At 32.4% G+C, this 22457-nt stretch overlaps 1 protein-coding gene across 1 annotated transcript in view; it reads left to right on the forward strand.

Annotated features, from left to right (window-relative positions):
- Nucleotides 1–21820, forward strand: part of LOC132741102 (receptor tyrosine-protein kinase erbB-3-like) — an 82742-nt gene extending 60922 nt beyond the window's left edge. The window contains exons 15-18 of the mRNA XM_060729197.1: nucleotides 189–218; nucleotides 1486–1515; nucleotides 8971–9048; nucleotides 19445–21820. Coding sequence (XP_060585180.1) covers nucleotides 189–218; nucleotides 1486–1515; nucleotides 8971–9008 — 98 coding nt within the window. The 3' untranslated portion in view covers nucleotides 9009–9048; nucleotides 19445–21820. The remainder of the gene's footprint in view (nucleotides 1–188; nucleotides 219–1485; nucleotides 1516–8970; nucleotides 9049–19444) is intronic.
- The last annotated feature ends 637 nt before the right edge of the window (nucleotides 21821–22457 follow it).

Raw genomic sequence — 22457 nt, forward strand, 5'->3', positions numbered from 1 at the left:
CCTTTATAAAAATATAATGGTATGTCACAATTTGTTTTCCTCATAAATATTACATTTTCTGTTCCAAAGGAACATTAACAACAAACCGCTACAAGTAAAATTCTAAAAGAAAAGACTTTCGAATGGGATTAATTTTGTACAGATGTTGTGAAGGAAAAACACTGACATAATATATTATTTCTTTTCAGACAAGGTTGATGGTAGAGCTCCTCAAAAGGGTAAGCGTCAAATAGCAAGTGTCTTCTGTCTATCATCACAGGTATATTGGTGAAACACTACTGCAAACCATCATTATTCGTAGGGAACTTATTTTCGTGGTTTCCGTTGATAGGTCAATCCATGAATTTTATATCCAACGAAATCTCGTTTCGTCTTTTGTCAGATAAGTTTGCATATTAACTTCATTTACATTTTATATTTGATAAAAATAATCACAAAACTTTGTCTGTAGCATTCTTAGGTAGTCTTTTATCAAGTTTTCTCATATTAATTTGACTGGCCCCTTTTAGGGGTCTATAGATCTAAAAATAGAAAACCTTTAAACGTCTATTTGTACAGAACTAATTGATGGATGATCACAAAACTTTGTAGCATTCTTGGGAGTCTTATATCAGGTTTGGTCATATTAATTTGATTGGCCCCTTTCAGGGGCACCTAAAGCTAAAAATAGAAATACATTTAAACGTCTATTTCTACAGGACTAATTGATGGATGATCACAAAACTTTGTCTGTAGCATTCTTAGGTAGTCTTTTATCAAGTTTACTCATATTAATTTGCTTGGCCCCTTTTAGAAGCCGCCAAAGCTAACAATAGAAATGCATTTAAACGTCTATTTCTACAGAACTAATTGATGGATGGTCACCAAACTTTGATTGTAGCATTCTTAGGTTGTCTTTTATCAAGTTTGCTCATATTAATTCGATTTGCACTTTTAAGAGGTCGCGAAAGCTAAAAAAAGAAAAACATTTGAACATCATTTCCCACTAAAATTATTGATAGATGATCCCCAAATTTTGTCTCCGGCATTCTTGGGTAGTCTTTTATGAGGTTTGCTCCTATTTATTTGACTTGCCCCTTTAAGGGGCCGCTTAAGCTAAAAATAGAAAAAACCTTTGAACATCATTTCCTACTGAAATTATTGATGGATGATTACCAAACTTTGTATGTAGCATTCTTAGGTAGTCTTTTATCAAGTTTGCTCATATTAATTTGATTGATCCCTACTAGGGGGCCATTAAAGCTAAAATGCCCCAGGCCATAGTATTTCTTCAAATTATAGATTAATATTAAAAGGGAAATAACTCATGCTGAAATGTTTTCCACATAAGTGTACATGCATAAATGTGAACTCTCCCAATTTGAGCAGGAGACTCGCTTTTTCTACAATAAGGGGTGTTTTAAAAAAAATAAAGAAATAAAGGGATTAATTTTGTACCGATGTTGTGAAGGAAAAACACTGACATAACATATTATTTCTTTTCAGACGAGGTTGATGGTAGAGCTCCTCAAAAGGGTAAGCGTCAAATAGCAAGTGTCATAACAGGTATATTGGTGAAACACTACTGCAAACCATCATTATTCGTAGGGAACTAGTTTTCGTGGTTTCCGTTGATAGGTCAATCCATGAATTTTATATCCAACGAAATCTCGTTTCTTCTTTTGTTATATAAGTTTGCATATTAATATCATTTACATTTTACATTTGATAAAAATAATCACCAAACTTTGTGTGTGGCATTCGTAGGTAGTCAGTTATCAAGTTTTCTCATATTAATCTGACTGGCCCCATTTATGGGTCTCTAGAGCTAAAAAAGAAAACCTTGAAACGTCTATTTCTACAGAAATAATTGATGGATGATCACAAAACTTTGTCTGTGCTCATATTACTTTGATTGGCCTATTTACGGGTCTCTAGAGCTAAAATAGGAAAACCTTTCAACGTCTATTTCGACAGAACTAATTGATGGATGATCACCAAACCTTGTCTGTAGCATTCTTGGGTAGTCTTTTATTAAGTTTGCTTATATTAATTTGATTGGCCCCTTCTAGGGGCCGCTAAAGCTAACAATAGAAATACTTTTAAACGTCTATTTCTACAAAACTCATTGATGGATGATCACCAAATTTTACCTGTAGCATTGTCGGGTAGTCTTATATCAAGTTTGTTCATATTAGTTTGATTGGTCCCCTTTATGGGTCGCTAAAGTTAAAAATACAGAAACCTTTGAACATCATTTCCTACTAAAATTTTGATAGATGATCCCAAAATTTTGTCTGCAGCATTCTTAGGTAGTCTTTTATCAGGTTTGCTCATATTTATATGATTTGCCCCTTTTAGGGGCCGCTAAAGCTAAAAATACAAAAAAAACCTTTGAACATCATTTTCTACTGAAATTATTGATGGATGATTTCCAAACTTTGTATGTAGCATTCTTAGATAGTATTTTATCAAGTTTGCTCATATTAATTTGATTGATCCCTATTACGGGGCCACTAAAGCTATAAATAAAATATACCTTTAAACGTCTATTTCTACAGAACTAATTGATGGATGATCACAAAACTTTGTCTGTAGCATTCTTAGGTAGTTTTTTATCAAGTTTGCTCATATTAATTCGATTGGCTCCTTTTAGGGGTATCTAGGGCTAAAAATATTAAAACCTTTTAACGTCTTCTTCTACAGAACTAATTGATGGATGATCACAAAACCTTGTATGTTGCATTCTTGGGTAGTCTTTTATCAACTTTGCTCATATTGATTTCATTGGCCCTTCTTAGAGGCCGCTAAAGCTAACAATAGAAAAACATTGAAACATCTATTTCTACAGAACTATTTGATGAATGATCACCAAACTTTGTCTGTGACATTCTTGGGTAGTCAGTTATCAAGTTTTCTTATATTAATTTGACTGGCCCCATTATGGGTCTCTAGAGCTAAAAATAGAAAACCTTGAAACATCTATTTCTACAGAACTAATTGATGGATGATCACAAAACTATGTCTGTAGCATTCTTAGGTAGACTTGTATCAGGTTTGCTCATATTAATTTGATTGGCCCCTTTTACGGGTCTCTAGAGCTAAAATTGGAAAACCTTTAAACGTTTATTTCTACAGAACTAATTGATGGATGATCACAAAACTTTGTCTGTAGCATTTTTGTGCTGTCTTATATCAAGTCATCGTCGGATACCCACGATTGATAAACATGTCACATAACATGCGATCAACCGTGGGTAAAATGAATCGAATTTGCGTCGATATACAGCAACAGGTGCGTAAAATATCTACCAATGACATCGCGTTTAACAAATCTATATTCTTCAACAGCGGAGGTAAAAAACAATAAGAAATAAAATGGCAGCGCCAATGGTTAAAAACTGTTGCCTGTGTCTTGCTAAAATCAATGGCAAAAACTATCGCCAAACCAGTTCTTCTGCAAGCAGATATTAATCAGAAAAGAAAACATCACGCTGTAAAAGTACATAATCTATACTTTCTTGTTTGAAATCGTTTAATTATACGATGTTGAACTTTTCACGTCGTCTATGGTTGTCGCAATATTGTTTGGAATACCGAACGTCGTACAGAACGAGCGTTTTGATTGGTTTTAATCGCCTCATGAAATCGTGAGGCAGCCAATGAAACAGTTGCCTTTGACACACCTCTAATCGACTGAATATCGGCAAAAAATCCCACGGCTGAAATGTTAATGGTTCGGCCGTGGGTATCCGACGATGATATCAAGTTTACTCTTATGAATTTGATTGGCCTGTTGCATTCTTAGGTAGTCTTTTATCAAGTTTCCTCATATTAATTTGGTTGGCCCCTTTTACGGTCTCTAGAGCTAAAATTGGAAAACTTTTAAACGTCTATTGCTACAGAACTAATTGATGGATGATCACAAAACTAGGTCTGTAGCATTCTTAGATAGTCTTTTATCAAGTTTGCTCATATTACTTTGATTGGCCTCTTAAACGGGTCATTAGAGCTAAAATAGGAAAACCTTTCAACGTCTATTTCTACAGAACTAATTGTTGGATGATCACCAAACCTTGTCTGTAGCATTCTTGGGTAGTCTTTTATCAAGTTTGCTTATATTAATTTGATTGGCCCCTTCTAGGGGACGCTAAAGCTAACAATAGAAATACTTTTAAACGTCTATTTCTACAAAACTCATTGATGGATGATCACCAAATTTTGTCTGTAGCATTGTTGGGTAGTCTTATATCAAGTTTGTTCATATTAATTTCATTGGTCCCTTTATGGGTCGCTAAAGCTAAAAATAGAGAAAACTTTGAATATCATTTCCTACTGAAATTTTGATAGATGATCCAAAAATTTTGTCTGCAGCATTCTTAGGTAGTCTTTTATCAGGTTTGCTCATATTTATTTTATTTGCACATTTTAGGGGCCGCTAACGCTAAAAATACAAAAACCCTTTGAACATCATTTTCTACTGAAATTATTGATGGATGATTTCCAAACTTTGTATGTAGCATTTTTAGATAGTATTTTATCAAGTTTGCTCATATTAATTTGATTGATCCCTTTTACGGGGCCACTAAATCTGTAAATAGAAATACCTTTAATCGTCTATTTCTACAGAACTAATTGATGGATGATCACAAAACTAGGTCTGTAGCATTCTTAGGTAGTCTTTTATCAAGTTTGCTCATATTACTTTGATTGGCCTCTTTTACGGGTCTCTAGAGCTAAAATAGGAAAACCTTTCAACGTCTATTTCTACAGAACTAATTGATGGATGATCACAAAACTTTGTCTGTAACATTCTGAGGTTTCTGAACAAGTGGTCCATTTTAGAAATTGACCTGGAAAACATCATAACAACTTTCTGCGAATTTCCAGAATTTGTTTACAAGAAAAGTAGTCCCTAAAGTGTCAAAAGGTTTTTCCAATATTTAAGCTGTGTGACCTAGTCTTTGACGCAAGGTACACTTTATTCCAACTTGACCTAGAAATCACCATAACAACCTTATTGACCAATTTCAATGATATTTGGTTAAAAAAAGCCTCTAGAGTGTTGGCAATGTTTTTCCATATCTGGGCTGTATGACTAGTTTATCAAATCATCAAAACATACTTTCTTACCTATTTCCAGGATATTTGGATAAAACCAGCCTTTAGATTGTTAACAAGGTTTTTCTATATTTGGGCTTTGTGACCTAATTTTTGACCCCAGGTGACCCATATTTAAACTGGACCTAGAAAATATTAAAACAATTTTTCTGACTAAATTCCAGGACATTGGGATCAAAACAAAAGCCACTAGAGTGTTAACAAGACTTTTTCTATGTTTAGCTCCTGTAACCTAGTTTTTCATCCGAGATGACACGTGTTCAAATTCATCCGTGCAATTACATAGACAAGCATCCTGACCAATCCAAATTTCAAGTCTGTATGTCAAAAACAAGGAAAAAGGTCAAATGATATCAAAAATATCAAAATTATGTCAGCTGATGTGAAATTCAATTCAGCATAAGATACATGTATTACACCCCTGGTACAAATTTCATGTATGTACGTCTAAAAGGAAGAAAGAAGGTCAAATGGTATCAAAAAATATAAAGTAGGTCGGCTGCTGTCAAAATTCAATCCAGATCAGTAATTGCACCCCTGGTCCAAATTTTAAGTCTGTATGTCAAAAATGAAGAAATAGGGCAAATGTTTTCCAAAATGTCAAAAATAGGTCAGCTGTTAGAAAATTCAATTCAGCATGAATAAATACACTCTTGGTCCAAATTTCAAGCCTATACATCAAAAATCAAGAAATAAGGTCAAATGATATCGCATAAACATAAAGTAAATCACCATAAAAAATTACACCCTTGGTCCAAATTTCAAGCCTATAAATCAAAAAAGCAAGATATCAAATCAAATGATATAAATATATCAAAAGTATGTCAGCTGCATAAAAATTCAATTCAGCATCAGTAATAACACCCCTTGTCAAAATTTCATGTCTGTATGTCAAAAAGCAAGCAAGTAGGTCAAATTATATCAAAAATATAAAACGTTAGTCAATTGCTATCATAATTCAATTCACCATCAGAAATTACACCCCTTTTCCAAATTTCAAGTATAAATGTCAAAAAACAAGATGTAGGTCAAACTATATCAAAAATAACAAAAGTAGGTCAGCTGATATCAAAATTCAATACACCATCAGAAATTACACCCCTGGTCCAAATTTAAAGTATGTACGTCATATAACAAGAAAGTAAGTCACGTGGTATCAAAAATATCAGAAGTATGTAAGCAGATAACAAAAATCAACTTGGCATCAAAAATGACACCCCTAGTGCCAAGTCTGTATGAAAAAAGCAAGAAAGAAAATCAATTAGTTCTGTAGGAGACGTTTAAAGAGGTTTAACGGCCCCTCAAAAATGGGCAATCAATTTATTATTGACACACTTGATAAAAGACTTCCCAAAAATGCTAGAGACAAAGTCTGGTGATCAAATATCAATTAGTTCTGTAGAAGTCTACAGTTTTTTTTAATTTTTAGCTCTAGTGACCCCTTATAGGAATCAATTAAATTAATATGAGCAAAATTTGATAAAAGACTACCTAAGAATGCAAATACTAAAAGTAGGTCAGCATCAGAAATTACACCCTGGTCAAAAATTCAAGTATGTATGTCATAAAACAGGAAAGAAGGTCAAGCCATATCAAAATTATCACAAGTAGCTCAGCTGATATCAAAAATCAAGTTGGTACAGAAATTACATCCCTATTCCAACTTTGTAATCTGTATGTCAAAAAATCAAAGGGGAAGAGCAAATGATATCAAAAATATCAAAATCAGGTCAGATAATATCAAAATTCAATTCGGCATCACCTATTTCACCCTTGGTAAAAAATCCATGTCTGTAGGTCAAAAAAAAGCAAGAAAGTAGATCAAATACTCTCAATTATATCAAAAGTAGATCAGCTGATATCAAAATTCAATTTGGCATGAAAAATTACACCCCTGGTCCATATTTTGTCTGTATGTCAAAAAACAAGAAAGAAGGCCAAATGGTATCAATAAAAGTACGTCAGCTGATATCAAAATTCAATTTGGCATCACAAATTACACCAAAGGTCCAAATTTCAAGTTTATACATAAAAAAAGTAAGTCAAGCGATATGAAAAATATAAAAATTAAGTGAGCTGATATCAAAATTCGATTAAGCATCAGTAATTACATCCCTAGTCAAAATTTATAGTTTGTACATCAAAAACGAGAAACTAGGTCAATTTATATCAATAATATCAAAAGTAGGTCAATTGATATCAAAATTAAATTTGCCATTCCTGGTACACCAAAACACAAGGAAGTAGGTTAAATGATTTCAAAAATATCATTAAAAGCTTAACTGGTATCAAAATTCAATTACGTATATGAAACAGATATCAGGTTCAAAATGAAAAAAATATGACAATTTTCACAAAATTCAATATAAAAATTTGAGCATACAAACTCATCTTTGTAAGTAAGGTACAAGAAACAAATGTAATCTTTCTTTATGCCTTATTCTAATTTTCCTGAAGAATTCTCTACACTTACCTACAACTGACCCTGCAGAAAGATTAATACTATGATGCAATCATGTCCAAAATCTTATGCTGAATGTTATTTACCCAAATAGAATATGATTTCATTTTACTGTTTAAGTAACTGTGGTGTTATGCAACATACCAAATATCTTAGGTTTAGACATTATATTCTTGGATATATAATTTCCCTAGATACCAGCTTTAGGTCTTGCACTTTCATAGAAGGAGTTTCTTTAAGTGTTTACTATATGTACATAATTAAAATCCATGACCCCCGGTGCGATGCAAAATTTGACCCCAGGGCTATAATTTGAACCATTTGGTAGATGTCTATTACACAATGATTCATGGCTAATATCTAACCTTTAGCCTTTGTAAAACAGAAAAGTTGATTTTTTATGTTTTTTACTATATACATATAAAAAATCAATTACCCCTAGGGCAAGGCCACTTTTGACCCTAGGGCTATAATTTGAACAATTTTTGTAGAGTTTCATAGATGATGCAACACAAAAAATATATCTAAGCTTTAGCCCGTGAACTTTCATAGCAGCAGATTTTTTAAAGTTTTTAATATATGTACATAATAAAAGTCAAAGACCACCAGGGCGAGGCCAATTTAAACCCAAGGACTATAATTTGAACAATTTTTGTAGAGTTTCATAGATGATGCAACACAAAAAATATATCTAAGCTTTAGCCCGTGAACTTTCATAGCAGAAGATTTTTTAAAGTTTTTAATATATGTACATAATAAAAGTCAAAGACCACCAGGGCGAGGCCAATTTAAACCCAAGGACTATAATTTGAAAATTTTCTATAGAGTTTCATCAGATGATGCTACAAAAAATATCTAAGCTCTAGACCTTGCACGTTCAGGGCAGAAGATTTTTAAAAAAAAATATTATATATATACTCCAGGGCGGGGCTAATATTGACACCAGAGCTGTAATTTGAACAATTTTTATAGAGCTTCATGAGATGATGTTACACACAAAATATTTTAGCTTGATGCCTTGCACTTTCAGAGAAGAAGATTTTTAAAGATTTGATTCCAAAAATATATTTTAGCCCTCCTTACCTAAATGTTCAACTGAGTGGAACCATTTAAAAATTTTAGTACAGCTTTATGCTACGAATATAATTTTATCAAGGTTGACCAAGTGGTTTCTGTGAAGAAGTCGTTTGTATAAAAAGTTGATGACGGACGCACTGACAGACGACGGACGCCAGACAAATTGTTATCACAAAAGCTAATAATGCTATATCAAAGTTTGTTTTCCTTATAAATAAAACAAAAAGTTACAGGGATCTTTTTGGTTCATAAATGTAAAATTAAAAAAAAAGGTTTTAAAAAGGGCTAAAGTTTGAGGAAAGAAACCGACATAACATGTTATTTCATTTCAGGTGAGGTTGATGGTAGAGTTTTGTTTCATTCTCCTTAAATGGGTGTCAAATAGCAAGTGCCTTCTCGAGGTTTCAAAGGTAAAAGATAATAACTGCCATTATTGCCGAAAATGACTTTTTTATGTTTTTAGCTCACCTTGCACATAGTGCAGGTGAGCTTTAAGGATGGCCAATCAAATGCGTCCTTCGTCCGGCGTCCGTCCACATATTATTCAAACGACATCTTCTATAATACCACTTGGCCAATATTAATGAAACTTGGCAGGAATACTCTTTGTATGAAGCTCTATCAAGATTGTTCAAAGAATGCCATTCCATGCTCTGGTTGCTATGGCAACTAAAAGAAAAAACTTAAAAGTTATTATACATCAAAATGGAAAGGGCTAGAGCTTAGATATTTCTCACAAGGCATAAGCTTGTTGGTTTCTACAAAGTGTATTCAAATTATGGTCTAGAGTTGAAAATTGGTCTCTGTTTTGGGGTTTTAAGGTTTTTTTTATTGCAAGTATATATAGACTGTCTTTGTAGGGATAAATTGAGATAGTGTATCTTGTATTTTTTGTCTCAACAGACATTGTTATGAAGATTTTTCTATTCAAACATTAGAAACATGAAAATGTTGTTGAATGGGAATGTTAATTCAAAACAAAGTCAATCAGAATAGCACAAATTTGAGAGCTACAGTGAAGTTGATTTCCCCATTCAATAATGGATTCTTCCATCAATTTCGTAACACCATCAGAAAGGAGACTGTGTCATTTCCGAAATACAATGTAAAATATTTCGGTTTATGACATTGATTTGAACATTTTATTGTGCAAGATATTGCACAAAGAAACGTAAGTGAACAAAAAATGTTGTATTTTTTCACAAAAATCAGCTGATTAAGATAAAAGTTTAATTTACAGTACGGATATTACTTTAATACATCCTTCCGGTTTGTGGGAAAATGTGTACACCGGTCTTACTGATGAACGAATTATGTCATAATATTTCATTCTGAGAACAAACATACAGTTCAAATCATCAAATAATGCATATCAAATCAAATCAAATCAACAATTTTGCCTCAGAAAACATCTGTATCAATCTGACCTATAAACAAAACTAAACCGGAAGTTTTACAAAATGGCGGACTTGCACAAGGAAATTTAGAAATTTTGTAACATAAACTCGTATTTCAAAACAAAGAAGCGAAGATGAATACAATTATCGGTGTGCTTCGTTGAAACAGGTATTTTGTTAATTATTTGTGAAGTATTAAGGCATGACATTCAGTATTTATGTAAATATCACCTTCCGTGATATGATTACTAAAATTATACATGTACACATGTGTTATTGACCTCAATAAATGTAAGTGAAAATGGAACAATTATTATGGTAATTATACATGGTGCTAGAAATACTTAATTATCTTTATCATATTGTTAACTAAGCAAGAAGCCTATGATTTAAAAATTACCTAACCTTACAATAGTTATCAATTTAAACTGGAAAATCTACTCAAAATGACTTCCCAAACAGAAATTTTTGAAAATTAAAATGATTCATGTAGAAAAATAACACAAGAAAATACTGATTTGACTCATGAAAAATTTGGCTAAACAGTCTGCCACGTGAAATTCTGACCTTCCTGAGATCCCTGCTGTTTGTTGTTGTTTTTTTTTTATAACATTTTACAAGATTTAATCTTACGATTAAACCTGTGTATAGAGCCACTCATGTGAACAGGAAGAAGTTTTTGTAGAAAGGGGTGTCCTTATATGATAAACCACAGATGCTTGGGAGTTAGAACCTGTCTACAACATGATACCCCTGAGTAAACACTATCAAAAAATATTTTGATATTTAAACACTAATGGGATATCTGTTACGACTATAGTTCTGGTTTTCAAAAAGAATTTACATAATTATTTGCAAAAAAAAATACTGTTTACCATCATTTATTGAGACTTGATTCCAGGCAGGCGAATTGGGCCATTTTTGTCCAACAGTTTTCTCAGCAAGTACTTATCAGAGCCTCATAATATTTAGTAAACAGCATTAACACATTGTCCCATACAATGGAATTCGATTTTAGGTCTGTCACTCATCCACATCAAGTTTACTGACTTAGTTAAATTCATAATAATGGTCAATGGTAGGAATTTTTCGTAACAATTTTCTCAGCATCTACTCATCACAGCCTCTTGATATTTGGTATACAGCATCAACATGTAGTCACATACAATGGGATATGAGTTCAGGTATGTGGCTCATCCACTTCCCGTTTGCTGACTTAGTTAAATTTTCAGCATTAATTGTAAATGGAAGGAAATTTCCGTAACAGTTTTCTCAGCAACTACATATCACAGACTCTTGATATTTGATATTTGGTATTGTGACTGCATTAACATGTGGTCCCAAGTTCAGGTCTATCGCTTATCCACTTCATGTTTATCGACTTAGTTAATAAGTTAAACTTAAATGTTCGACATTTTAATGGTCAATGGTAGAAAATGTTTGTAACATCACAGCCTCATGAGTCATGTTATTTGGTATACAAATGCAACCCGGCCATTTTTGTCTTTGACCCATTTTTATTGAAGTATTATCCAAATTTGTACTTCGTCTTGTTAATTATGATGTCATTGTTAAATATTCATGATGTAAACACGCTACAGCAACCTATACTTTAAAGAAAAGAAAAAAGAGGTATTTCTATACACTTGTTTGCATTCCTGTTGATGTTGGCCAAAAATACTTTACATTTGACACAAACCTTAAAATGACATTAAAGAATTTTATAAACCTCAAACTGTTGCTTGTTTTAAAAAAGAAAAATATTTTTAAGATCTATTCCTTAAGGTGAGCGATATAGGGCTATCATGGCCCTCTTGTATATAATTTACTTATTGTCCTTAATGTCTGACGAAAATATTATAGAAATATTCAATCCTTATAAGGGCAGAACATTAAAAAGTATTTTGTAACAACTTCTTTTCTACAAATTATGTAGGGGTTAAAGGTTCTAAGTGTACTTATTACCTGTTGTTTCACATATTGTATAGAATATGTAGTGGGAAAAGGTTATAATTGATTTTATCATCTTTTTCCTCTGACAGAATACTGCATTCATACAGTTCACAGCCCATATCTGTTATCTCTTTTCTCAAGAAATTTCTCACGCTCATTGTTTACTTAACATTTAATCATTTAATTGCTGCAAATATTTAGTACATACTGGTCAATGGGTGATTACAAAAATCAAAGGCAATTCATTTGTTTCCATGTTGCCAATAAAGAACCAGAGCAGTATCTAAACAGAGAACAAAACAATAAACTATTTCGAATTCGTTTTTCTTCAAAATTGGCTGCAAAATGGTTAGAGTGTGCAAATACTTTTTTCTTAAAACTCTCTAAAAACTATCAATGTCGGTTCCAAAACAGTTGCAAACGTAGTTAAGCACCAAGTGGCAGGGTTAAATGTTTGAAATGACAAGAGAGGGAAAGCTGTGTCTGGAAATAAAACCACGCAATATCACAGATCATTGTAAAGAAAAACATCGAAAGCTTTCCAACTGTTGAATCACACTACACACTACACACGAACAGAAGTGACATTATATAGTGATACATGTGGGAGACAGAATCGAAATCACTTTTTTGCAAGTTGCTTAGTTCACTGTGTCCAAGACATTCCTCACATCAAGTGTATATACCACAAATTTTTCGAAAGTGGCCATTCAGAAATGGAAGGTGATTCCAAACATGCATCTATCGAGCATGCAAAAAGCCTCTCAAAGGTACATGTTCCATCTCAGTGAGAAACAGTTATATCATTAGCACGCCGGAAGCAACAATATATTGTCGTTCCAATAAAATACGCTGACATACTAGATTACAAGTTGTACAAAGAACAAACCTTTGGCTCAATGAAAATCGATGTTGATGGAAAACGTGTTAATTGGCTAAATATAAAATGGATTCATGTTCGTAAAGACAAAGAATACAGTATTTTTGTGAACTATGGTTTTGATGTTAGTGAGTTTAAGGAAGTTAGGTTAATGCAGAAGAAGAGCAGAAGCAAAGAAAAGTCTCTTAAGGCTCCACGAAAGGCTTATTAACACTATTAAGTGTTGAGAATTGAGTATCGCTCAAGCCGGTGCTAGGGGGTCGTGAGAGATGTTGCACTTATTCATTATCCCTCATGTACAGACTCAATCAAACCGAGTCTGCAATTCTAATGTAATTTTGTTGTGATTAATTCTTCCGAGGGATCACTTTGTTTCCAGATCTTTATACTTCACAACAGCAGGTGTCAAGTGCCGTGTGGCAGCCGTAAAAAGTTGCCCCGTACTTCACTTCAGTGTTGTTATATTTTTCTGGTCCTTCGGGATAATTGATGCCAGCACTATTAAGTGTTGAGAATTGAGTACCGCTCAAGCCGGTGCTAGCGGGCGTGAGAGATGTTGCACTTATTCATTATCCCTCATGTACAGACTCAATCAAACCGAGTCTGCAATTCTTATGTAATTTTGTTGTGATTAATGCTTCCGAGGGATCACTTTGTTTCCAGATTTTTATACAGATGTTTCCAATATCTGCTGCAAAAAAGCTGATTTGATGTCACTTGTTGCCTCTGGGACATTTCCGAAGGAGTACGAATCATACTATGAGTCATTAAGACTATGAGACAAACTTCCAGTGCCTTATCTTAGTGAGAGTGAAGAAGATGAGTGAAGGTCATGGAATAATTAATGACAAACATTCACATTTTGTGACATGAAACAGTAGTCTTTATTTACTTAACTATGATAAGGGTCACTAATATCTGATATATTGGGTCTGTTTGACTTCAGTTTGATTATTTACCAGAGAAAATTCTAAATAAATGAAAATTTGTAAACTAAGATTTTATTGCGTATTTTCCTAACTTTTTAGTTATCAATTTATTTCTGTAAAATCTAAATATTGAGCAGGTACATACTTCATATTTCTATGAATGAGTTTTGTGTACGAGTATTATTGTGCATGTGACATTACGTAACGTTCTTCAAAGTAAAGACATAATTGATAAATTTGCAACAGTAACAATAACTGCAACATCTAAATTCTTTTCAGAGGTACAAGGCTATAACTGCACTTATAACCTTTTACCACAATTTATCTGGAACTTTTATTGTTGAACCTTCAGAAGTAAAAGGTCGTTAGTGCAGTTATCACCTTTTACCTCCCAACCTTGTTGTCTTGACAGGATCTAAGTACATTTATTACCTTTTACTTCAGTAAAATGATATTGTTTTGATCTTAGAACTTTAAAACAAACTATAATTACAGTGTTTTATCAGCACCGAGCAAGGTAAACTTAACAAAATATGATCTAATGTAGTCAACAAATATGGGAGAATCAAAATTGTTATAAAAGTATAACGGAAAATAAAGTTGTATTAAAATATATGTCTTTTGCGTTTTTCTCGAAATCTAGAAAATGGAAGTTATTACCTTTTACCTCTGAACCATCGTTCTGTCTTTCATCACAGGTATATTGGTGAAACACTTCTGCAAACCATCATTATTCGTAGAGAACTAATTTTCGAGGTTTCCGTAGATAGATCAATCCACGAATTTTACATCCAACAAAATCTCATTTCGTCTTCTGTAAGATATTTTTGCATTTACATTAAAAAAAACATTCTACGACTTTACGAAGAACCCTTGAAAATTTACTTTGCGACAAAACCAAGAAATTTCATACCTTTGAAATTAAGTGAATACACAGTATACAACTGTTAAAAAAATATTCATAGTAACTTGCTAATGGCACCTGAATTTACCTTTACAAATGGTACCTGAATCTACTTATACAAATAGCACCTGATCTACCTATACAAGTTGCACCTAAATCTACCTATAAAGTTCATCCTGGGTCTACTTATACAAATGGCCACTGAACCTACCTATACAAATGGCACCTGAATCGTAATAAACAAATGGCACCTAAACCTACCTTTACAAATGACACCTGAATCTACCAAAAGAAATGGCATTTGACTCTACCTATACAAATGTCACTTGAACCTACATTTTCAAATGGCACCTGAATCTACCTATACAAATGGCACCTGAATCTTCCATTACAAAGGGCACCTGTGTCTACCTGCAAATGGCACCTGAACCTACCTTAACAAATGATAGCTGAATCAACATAAAGTTATGGCACCTGAATCTACCTATAATTATGGCACCTGAATCTACCCATACAAATCACATCTGAATCTGCCCATAGAAATGACACCTGAGTCTACCTATACAAATAGCACATTAATCTACCTATACAAAATGGCTCTTGATTCTTTATTTACAAATGGCACCTGAATCTACCTTTACAAATTGCAACTTAAATTACCTATACAAATTGCACCTGAATCTACTTAAACAAATGGCACATTAACCTACCTTAACAAATGACAGCTGAATCTACATAACGACATTGCACTTAAGAGGGGCAAGGAGAGAATTGTGGGCGGCCAAAAGAGGTCACCAACGATGAAACTGCCGAAGCTGTGAACGTTCTGGGCATATACAACAGAAGGGGAGACTTGCGAAGCATTGCAAGGGGTATAAGTTGGTATAAGCTTTGGTTCAGTTCTCCTTGTCCCTCTTAAATTCAGCAGCCCATTTTTCACAGTGCTATAGGAAGGGGACTCCTTCCCAAGTAGATCCCTGAAGTCTTCATGGATTCTCTTGGGGGCATCCCTTTCTTACAGGGGTACTTAATGACGGCTCTGATTTAAACTTTCTCCATTTGGTCTTAATGACATGACACACTCCTCTACTGATCAAAGTGTGTTTTATGTTACTAAATCTGTGTAAAACTGCGTGTAACTCGGTCAGTCATCTTCAATAACATATCGGTATCAACGCATCGTGTGTAAATGTCAGTATAGTGGCTAAAAGTATATCGGGCCAAGAACTTTTTGATCATACCTCGTACTTTCAGACAAGAAGCTTTTCTACCTCCGTGGCCTACTTATGGTTCAGACCGGAACCAACTATGGCAGATTACCACCCTATTATCATTCCTGTAAAGTTTGGTTACTGTGTTTGACGACACACAAAGGGCGGTTGGGGGATCACAATAGCTCACCACGTTGTGCTCAGGTGAACTGAAAAGGGAGAGCTATTGTACCCGCCCAGGTGTCGGCGTGAAACTTTGGTTAAGTTTTTGTGTGCTAGTTGGTATCTCCAAAACTACTGAAGGAAATGGGTTCAGATGTTTGTTCTCTGTAATTATCTATCATGGTTGGCACAAGTCCCTTAATTCTGATTTGCTTTTTTACATATTAATGTCCCTTTTTTGTCTAAAATAATAATGGTCAATAATAATTTGCAAGTTAGCTAGTATCTCTTTAACTGCTGAAGAGAATGGGTTGAAACTTCACAGTTATTTGGTAGCATAATAGGTGATCAATATCTAAGGCCCATAACTCTAACATGAATTTTAACCGAATTATGGCCCTATTGGAACTTTAAAAATTACATTATCCAGGCTAGTATTTTCCCATCAAGAACTGATAATAAGGGAGCGTGCTCTCCTATCGACAGCTCTTATTTGAATTATTGCCATAAACCGCAAAGCAAATGAAAGATTTTTAAAAATGTTGCAGAAAGTTTTAGAAATATTGTGTTATATTTTGATGATAAAATTCCTATTATTTATGATTTAAATTTACAAAAGTTACGAGATTTTATGGTATGATATTGTGTTCATATTTGATAAAAATTATGTTTGTTTTAAATCAAATGACGCCCTTTATCATTCTATAAATAGCTATGTTGTCATTTGTCATATCATTTTTGAACAAATGATATCAATGTTTTACATATTACTTACTTTTTGAAATAAAGTTGTTTTAAAGTTGTGAATGTTTATAGCCTGACTGTTCTAATGTGTTAATAAAAGTTTGTATTCTACTAACATTTTAGATTATTTACATTGTTTATTTGATTTTATAAATGACAAAATTAAACTGGCTTTAGATTATACTAACATATTCTTATTTACAACACTTTGAAATGTACATAAATTGCAGACACTATAAACCATAAAAATAGAACATAGAAAATTTCATTTAGGCAGATATTAATTACATTTCATTAAAAGTGAGTAATATTTACCAAATTTTACAGATGAATCCCGTAATTCACATGTAATACTAACAAGAAAAACATTTAAACTTCTGATGTGATTTTAAACAAGTAATTTCTCAGTGTTTAACATGTAATTATAGCATAAACAATCCAACAATCCAGTTCAATTTCGGCTTAATGCCACATTTTATATGATTATGGTTGTCTTTTATTAATGTACATTTACGCTTAGGTAAGCGAAGAATTTGAAGTTTTTGTATACAAAATTTTGAAATTTTCATACAACAGTTTGAAGTTTTTGTATACAACATTTTGAAGTTTATACAACAGTTTGAAGTTTTTGTAAACATCATTTTGAAGTTCTTATACAACAGTTGGAAGTGTTTGTTTAATACAACATTTTGAAGTTTTTATACAACAGTTTGAAGTTTTTCATACAATGTGCAGTCAGCACTATTCACCATTATTTAATGTGCTATATATTCTATTCTAATATTCTATTAGTTATGTTTAAAAAGTTAATTTTTGCATGTATATTTACAAGTTAAGAGTTTGTTTTATTATGTTTTCAGGCATTATTTCACTAAGGTTTGGTTGGTTATGTTTAAGAAATACTTTGTGTAAAAAAACTGAGAGCCTTTTTAGCACACCTGTGCTAGCTCAGGGTGAGCTTTTAGGGTCGTTGAATGTCTGTCGTCTGTTGTACGTCATTCTTCGTCCGTCTGCATTTGCTGGTGATCACTCTAGTGTTCACATTTTTTACTCAATCATCATAAAACTGTGTGAGGATGTTTGTCTATGTAATTACTCAGATGAGTTCGAACAAGGGTCATCTCGGGTGGAAAATGTCAAAGCAGCTAAAAATAAAAAAATCTTGCGAACACTCTAGTGGCTACTGTTTTGATCAAAATTGATCAGAAAGTTTGTTTCGATGATTTCTAGGTCAAGTTCGAATACATGTAACATGGGGTCAATAACTAGGTCACAATGCCCAAATTTGCAAAGTTCTTGTTAACACTCTAGTGGTCACATTTTTGACTCAATCATAGTCAAACTTTGTCAGGATGCTTGTCTAGGTAATTGCTCGGATGAATTTGAACATGGATCATCTCGGATGTAAAGAACATTTTCAATTGTCATCAAACTGACTTGAAATTTGGACCAAAAAATGTGATTTCTGATGCCGAATTGAATTTTGATATCAACTGACCTACTTTCGATATAAATGATATCGTTTGAACTAGTTTCTCGATACTTTTTAGTGCAGACTTGAAATTTGAATCATGGGTGTAATTTCTGATGCAAAATAGAATTTTGATATCAGCTGACCTACTTTTGATATTATTGATATTATTTGACCTACTTTCTTGCTTTTTGACATACAGACACGGATTTTGGACCAAGGGTGTAATTTTGATGTCCAGTTAAATAATGATTTTATCTGACCTACTTTTGAAATTTTGATATCATTTTACCAACGTTCTTGTTTTTTGACATACAGATTTGAACATTTGGCCAGGGGTGAAATTTTTGATGCTGAATTGAATTTTTATATCAGCTGACCTAATTTTGATATTTTTCATATCTCTTGACCTACAATGAAATGATGGGTCAGGTCTTGAGAGATCTTGGCCCTCTTGCTTTATGAAAATTTACTTGTCAAATTATTTACAAATATTTCATTTCAAGTGTTCCCATGCAAGTCATTATAATATTTTGGAACAAATTTGCAAAACATTTAAAATAATCTCTATTTATAATTTATACCTGTTAGTCATTCTACCCAAATACTCGATCCAACTCGATCTTATCATCCAACAGGGGAGATAATTTTATAACAAGTTTTAAAGAAAAAATGTGATAATTACTTCTTTAGTTTATTATTCAAAATAAAATGACTGCGAATCTTTTTTACTTCCGGTTGAATGATCTCGCATGTATGTGCCATTTCATGTGGATGTCAAATAATGTTATACCAGATCTTGAAGAAGTGGAAATTTTCAAAATATAAAGTCCAGATAAATGATATTTCATTTCTGACAATTTTTAGCTCATCTGTCACTAAGTGACAGGGTGAGCTTTTGTAATCCCTTTTCTCCGTCGTCTGTCCGTAAACTTTTACTTTCAACGACATCTCCTCATAAACAGCTAAGCCGATTTAATCCAGACTTCATAGGAAATGTTCGAAATGTTCCTTTGATGGTCACCTTTAAAAATTGTTCAAATAATTTAATTCCATGCAGAACTCTGGTTGCCATTGGAACCAAAAGACAGAACTTAAAATAACTTAAAATTAGTTTCAGCTACTAGAGAGTTAATAAGATTTATCTATTTTCAGCTCCTGTCACATAGTTTTTGACCCGAGACGACCAATATTCAAATCCTGCAGATGGTGTGAACAAGTTTAAAACAGAATCCTAGAACTTAGTGATAAGGTGATCCTGCAAATAAGAAAGTCCAGAGATGAGAAGTGGAATACCTATGACACTAGTAGACTTCTAAAAACAATATATTCTAAACAAGCTGCAGAAAAGTTGAATTCTAAAATAGTTTTTTCTTTCTTTTTTATTATTCTCTTTTCATTTCATTTTTGGTCAGATTATCATAATAAAATACTGTAATGTTACACTATAGATATATACTGAATGTTAGATTTTATGTTTTTGGAGTTTGATTGTTTTTGTTGTTTTTTTTACATGCATACATTACATTTTCAGTTAACAAAGGTAACAGTTTGACAAAAATAAAGTAAACTCTTCCTTATACGGATAGTATGTCAAATGTTTTCATTTTTCAATGCCTAAATATAACTGCTGCCAAATTATTACGGTAAAACAGATATCGAATGTTTTTACCCTGTCTCCAGTTAAACAATTTCAAACAATTAGATGCTGTTGTATTATTATTTACATATTAACTATATTAGCAAATGGGTTACCCTATCACTAAAAATGTACATTATAAATGTTATTTTGAGGTAAATGATAAAAAAGCTTTACAGTTCATACATGTATATTACAATAAATTAACAACATATATACATATGTGCCAGATGTTTCAAGTTGAATGTATATACGGGAGATATATCCTATTAATGATTAAAATATTAGGCATATGTACTTAGATATGCATTGTACAAAAGAAAGTCTGACTTTCATACTGTTTTTATTTTTCTGATTACTCCCACTTTTATTTTAACATTATAATGAATCCATTAACAAACTCTTTCTTAGTAATTATATAAATTTTACAGTGAAATGAAAGGTTGAGAAACACATGTGTATGAAGCGGTATTTTTTGTATTATTTTTGTCTTTTCTCTTTCTTTTTAATGTAAAATAATTGAACATAAATTACAGCCACAAAGAGTATGATGGTGGATTATTTAAATATGATACAAACTATATACATACTATACATGTACAACAGATGTAGCTCTTTCTATATCTTCAGACAATTTAATTATACAGAGATATGTAAAGATATTATCTTAAAAAAACACACAATCCACAATTAACATGTAGAGCATGCTTGCAGTACTCTATTTATTTATTTATTGATTTATTTCAAATTTTCATTGATATTTCTCTTTTAAATGCTTTTTGCTAAGACTTTTCATTTATCAAAACAGGTCAAATGATCTTAAAACTCTTACTTCTCAGTAATTTCAATCAATACTGTACTAATTATAGTCTAATATTTAAAACAAATAGATTATTTATTCTGATTGTATACAAAACCAACCAGCACAGAAAAGACGTAAATTATGTATATTTTCAATACTGGAACTTAAAGCTGAATTTAATCTTATTTACATATGGCGCGAACTTCATATCGAAACTAAAAAAGTTACATGGCGTACTCAAAATCTTAGCAAACAAAGTAGGCTTGATTTTTTTTCTTATCTCCGAAAATCTTTTTAAGTGTCTATGAATCTAGGATAGATTTTGGATACAGAAGTGACCATTCTATTGTCTGTCTTATAATAAAAACCATGAATCTAGGATGGATTTTGGATACAGAAGTGACCATTCTATTGTCTGTCTTATAATAAAAGGAAACGCTATTAAACGAAATAAGCTCTTCTGGAAATTTAATAACTCATTATTGAAAGATAGTAAATATATTGAACAAATCAAAAAGGTTGTAAAGGAAACGAAACAAATTTATGCTGAAGAAAATCAAAACTTAGATAGAATTACAGATATTGATATAAAATTTAATATAAATGACCAACTTTTCTTTCAAACATTGCTTATGGAAATTCGCGGCAAATCAATTTCATATTCCACCTTCTTAAAAAATACAATCAGACAAAAAAGAAAAAGAGCTTATCGAAAATTTGAATAAACTTCAGGAAAATGAACAAGATAATATTGAGGACGCAATTCGAACTAAAATGAACGAATTAAATACCACAAGAGAAAAGAAATTTAAAGGTTTATAAATAAGGTCAAAAGCAATATGGGTAGATAAAGGAGAAAAACCTACTAAATATTTCTGTTTACTAGAACATCGAAATTATATTAGTAAATGCATGCCCAATTTAATAAAATCTAATGGGGATACAACCGAAACCGAGCAAGAGATTATAAAATAAGTCAAATTTTTTTTATAAAAACCTATATTCCGACAGAAAAATCACAGATATTAACTTAAAAGAACACTTGAATTTTAATGATATTCCTAAATATTTTCTTGACCAAAGTAATTCTATAGAAGGTTCAAAAGAAGAGGCGTCTTTTGCCCTTTCAAATATGAAGAACTCAAAAAGCTCTGGTTCAGAGGTTTTACAGCTTTTTTTTTCTAATTCTTTTGGAAAGATATTGGAGATTTTAATATCAGATTAATAAATTACAGCTGTGAAAATAATGAATTATCAATACTTCAAAAAGAAAAGAAGGTGTCATTATATGTATTCCAAAGGGTGAAAAAAGACAAAAGACTTGTAAAAAATTGGCGCCCAATATCTCTACAAAATGTCTCTTATAAAATCGCATCTGCTTGTATCGCAAATAGAATTTAAAAAATCGCATCTGCTTGTATCGCAAATAGAATAAAAAACTTCCTTTTTATGCCCCGCCATATAATGGCCGGGGCATATAGTGTTACCCTGTTCCATCTTTCCGTCATTCTGTCATTCCGTCATCATCAGTTTCCGTTCATTATCTTAGTAACGGTTGCACACATTCATATGGATATGTCATGAGAAAATACAGGTCAAGTTCGAATTTGGTCGTGGTTCGATGATTTTTGGCAGAGTTATGCCCCTTTTACTTTGAAAATAATATGAAATTTTCAGTTTCCGTTCATTATCTCCCCAACAGTACAACAAATTCAACTCAAACTTGA

Source organism: Ruditapes philippinarum, unplaced genomic scaffold (assembly GCF_026571515.1).
Source record: "Ruditapes philippinarum isolate M1 unplaced genomic scaffold, ASM2657151v2 ctg2_1_1_1_1, whole genome shotgun sequence".
NCBI lineage: Eukaryota > Metazoa > Mollusca > Bivalvia > Venerida > Veneridae > Ruditapes > Ruditapes philippinarum.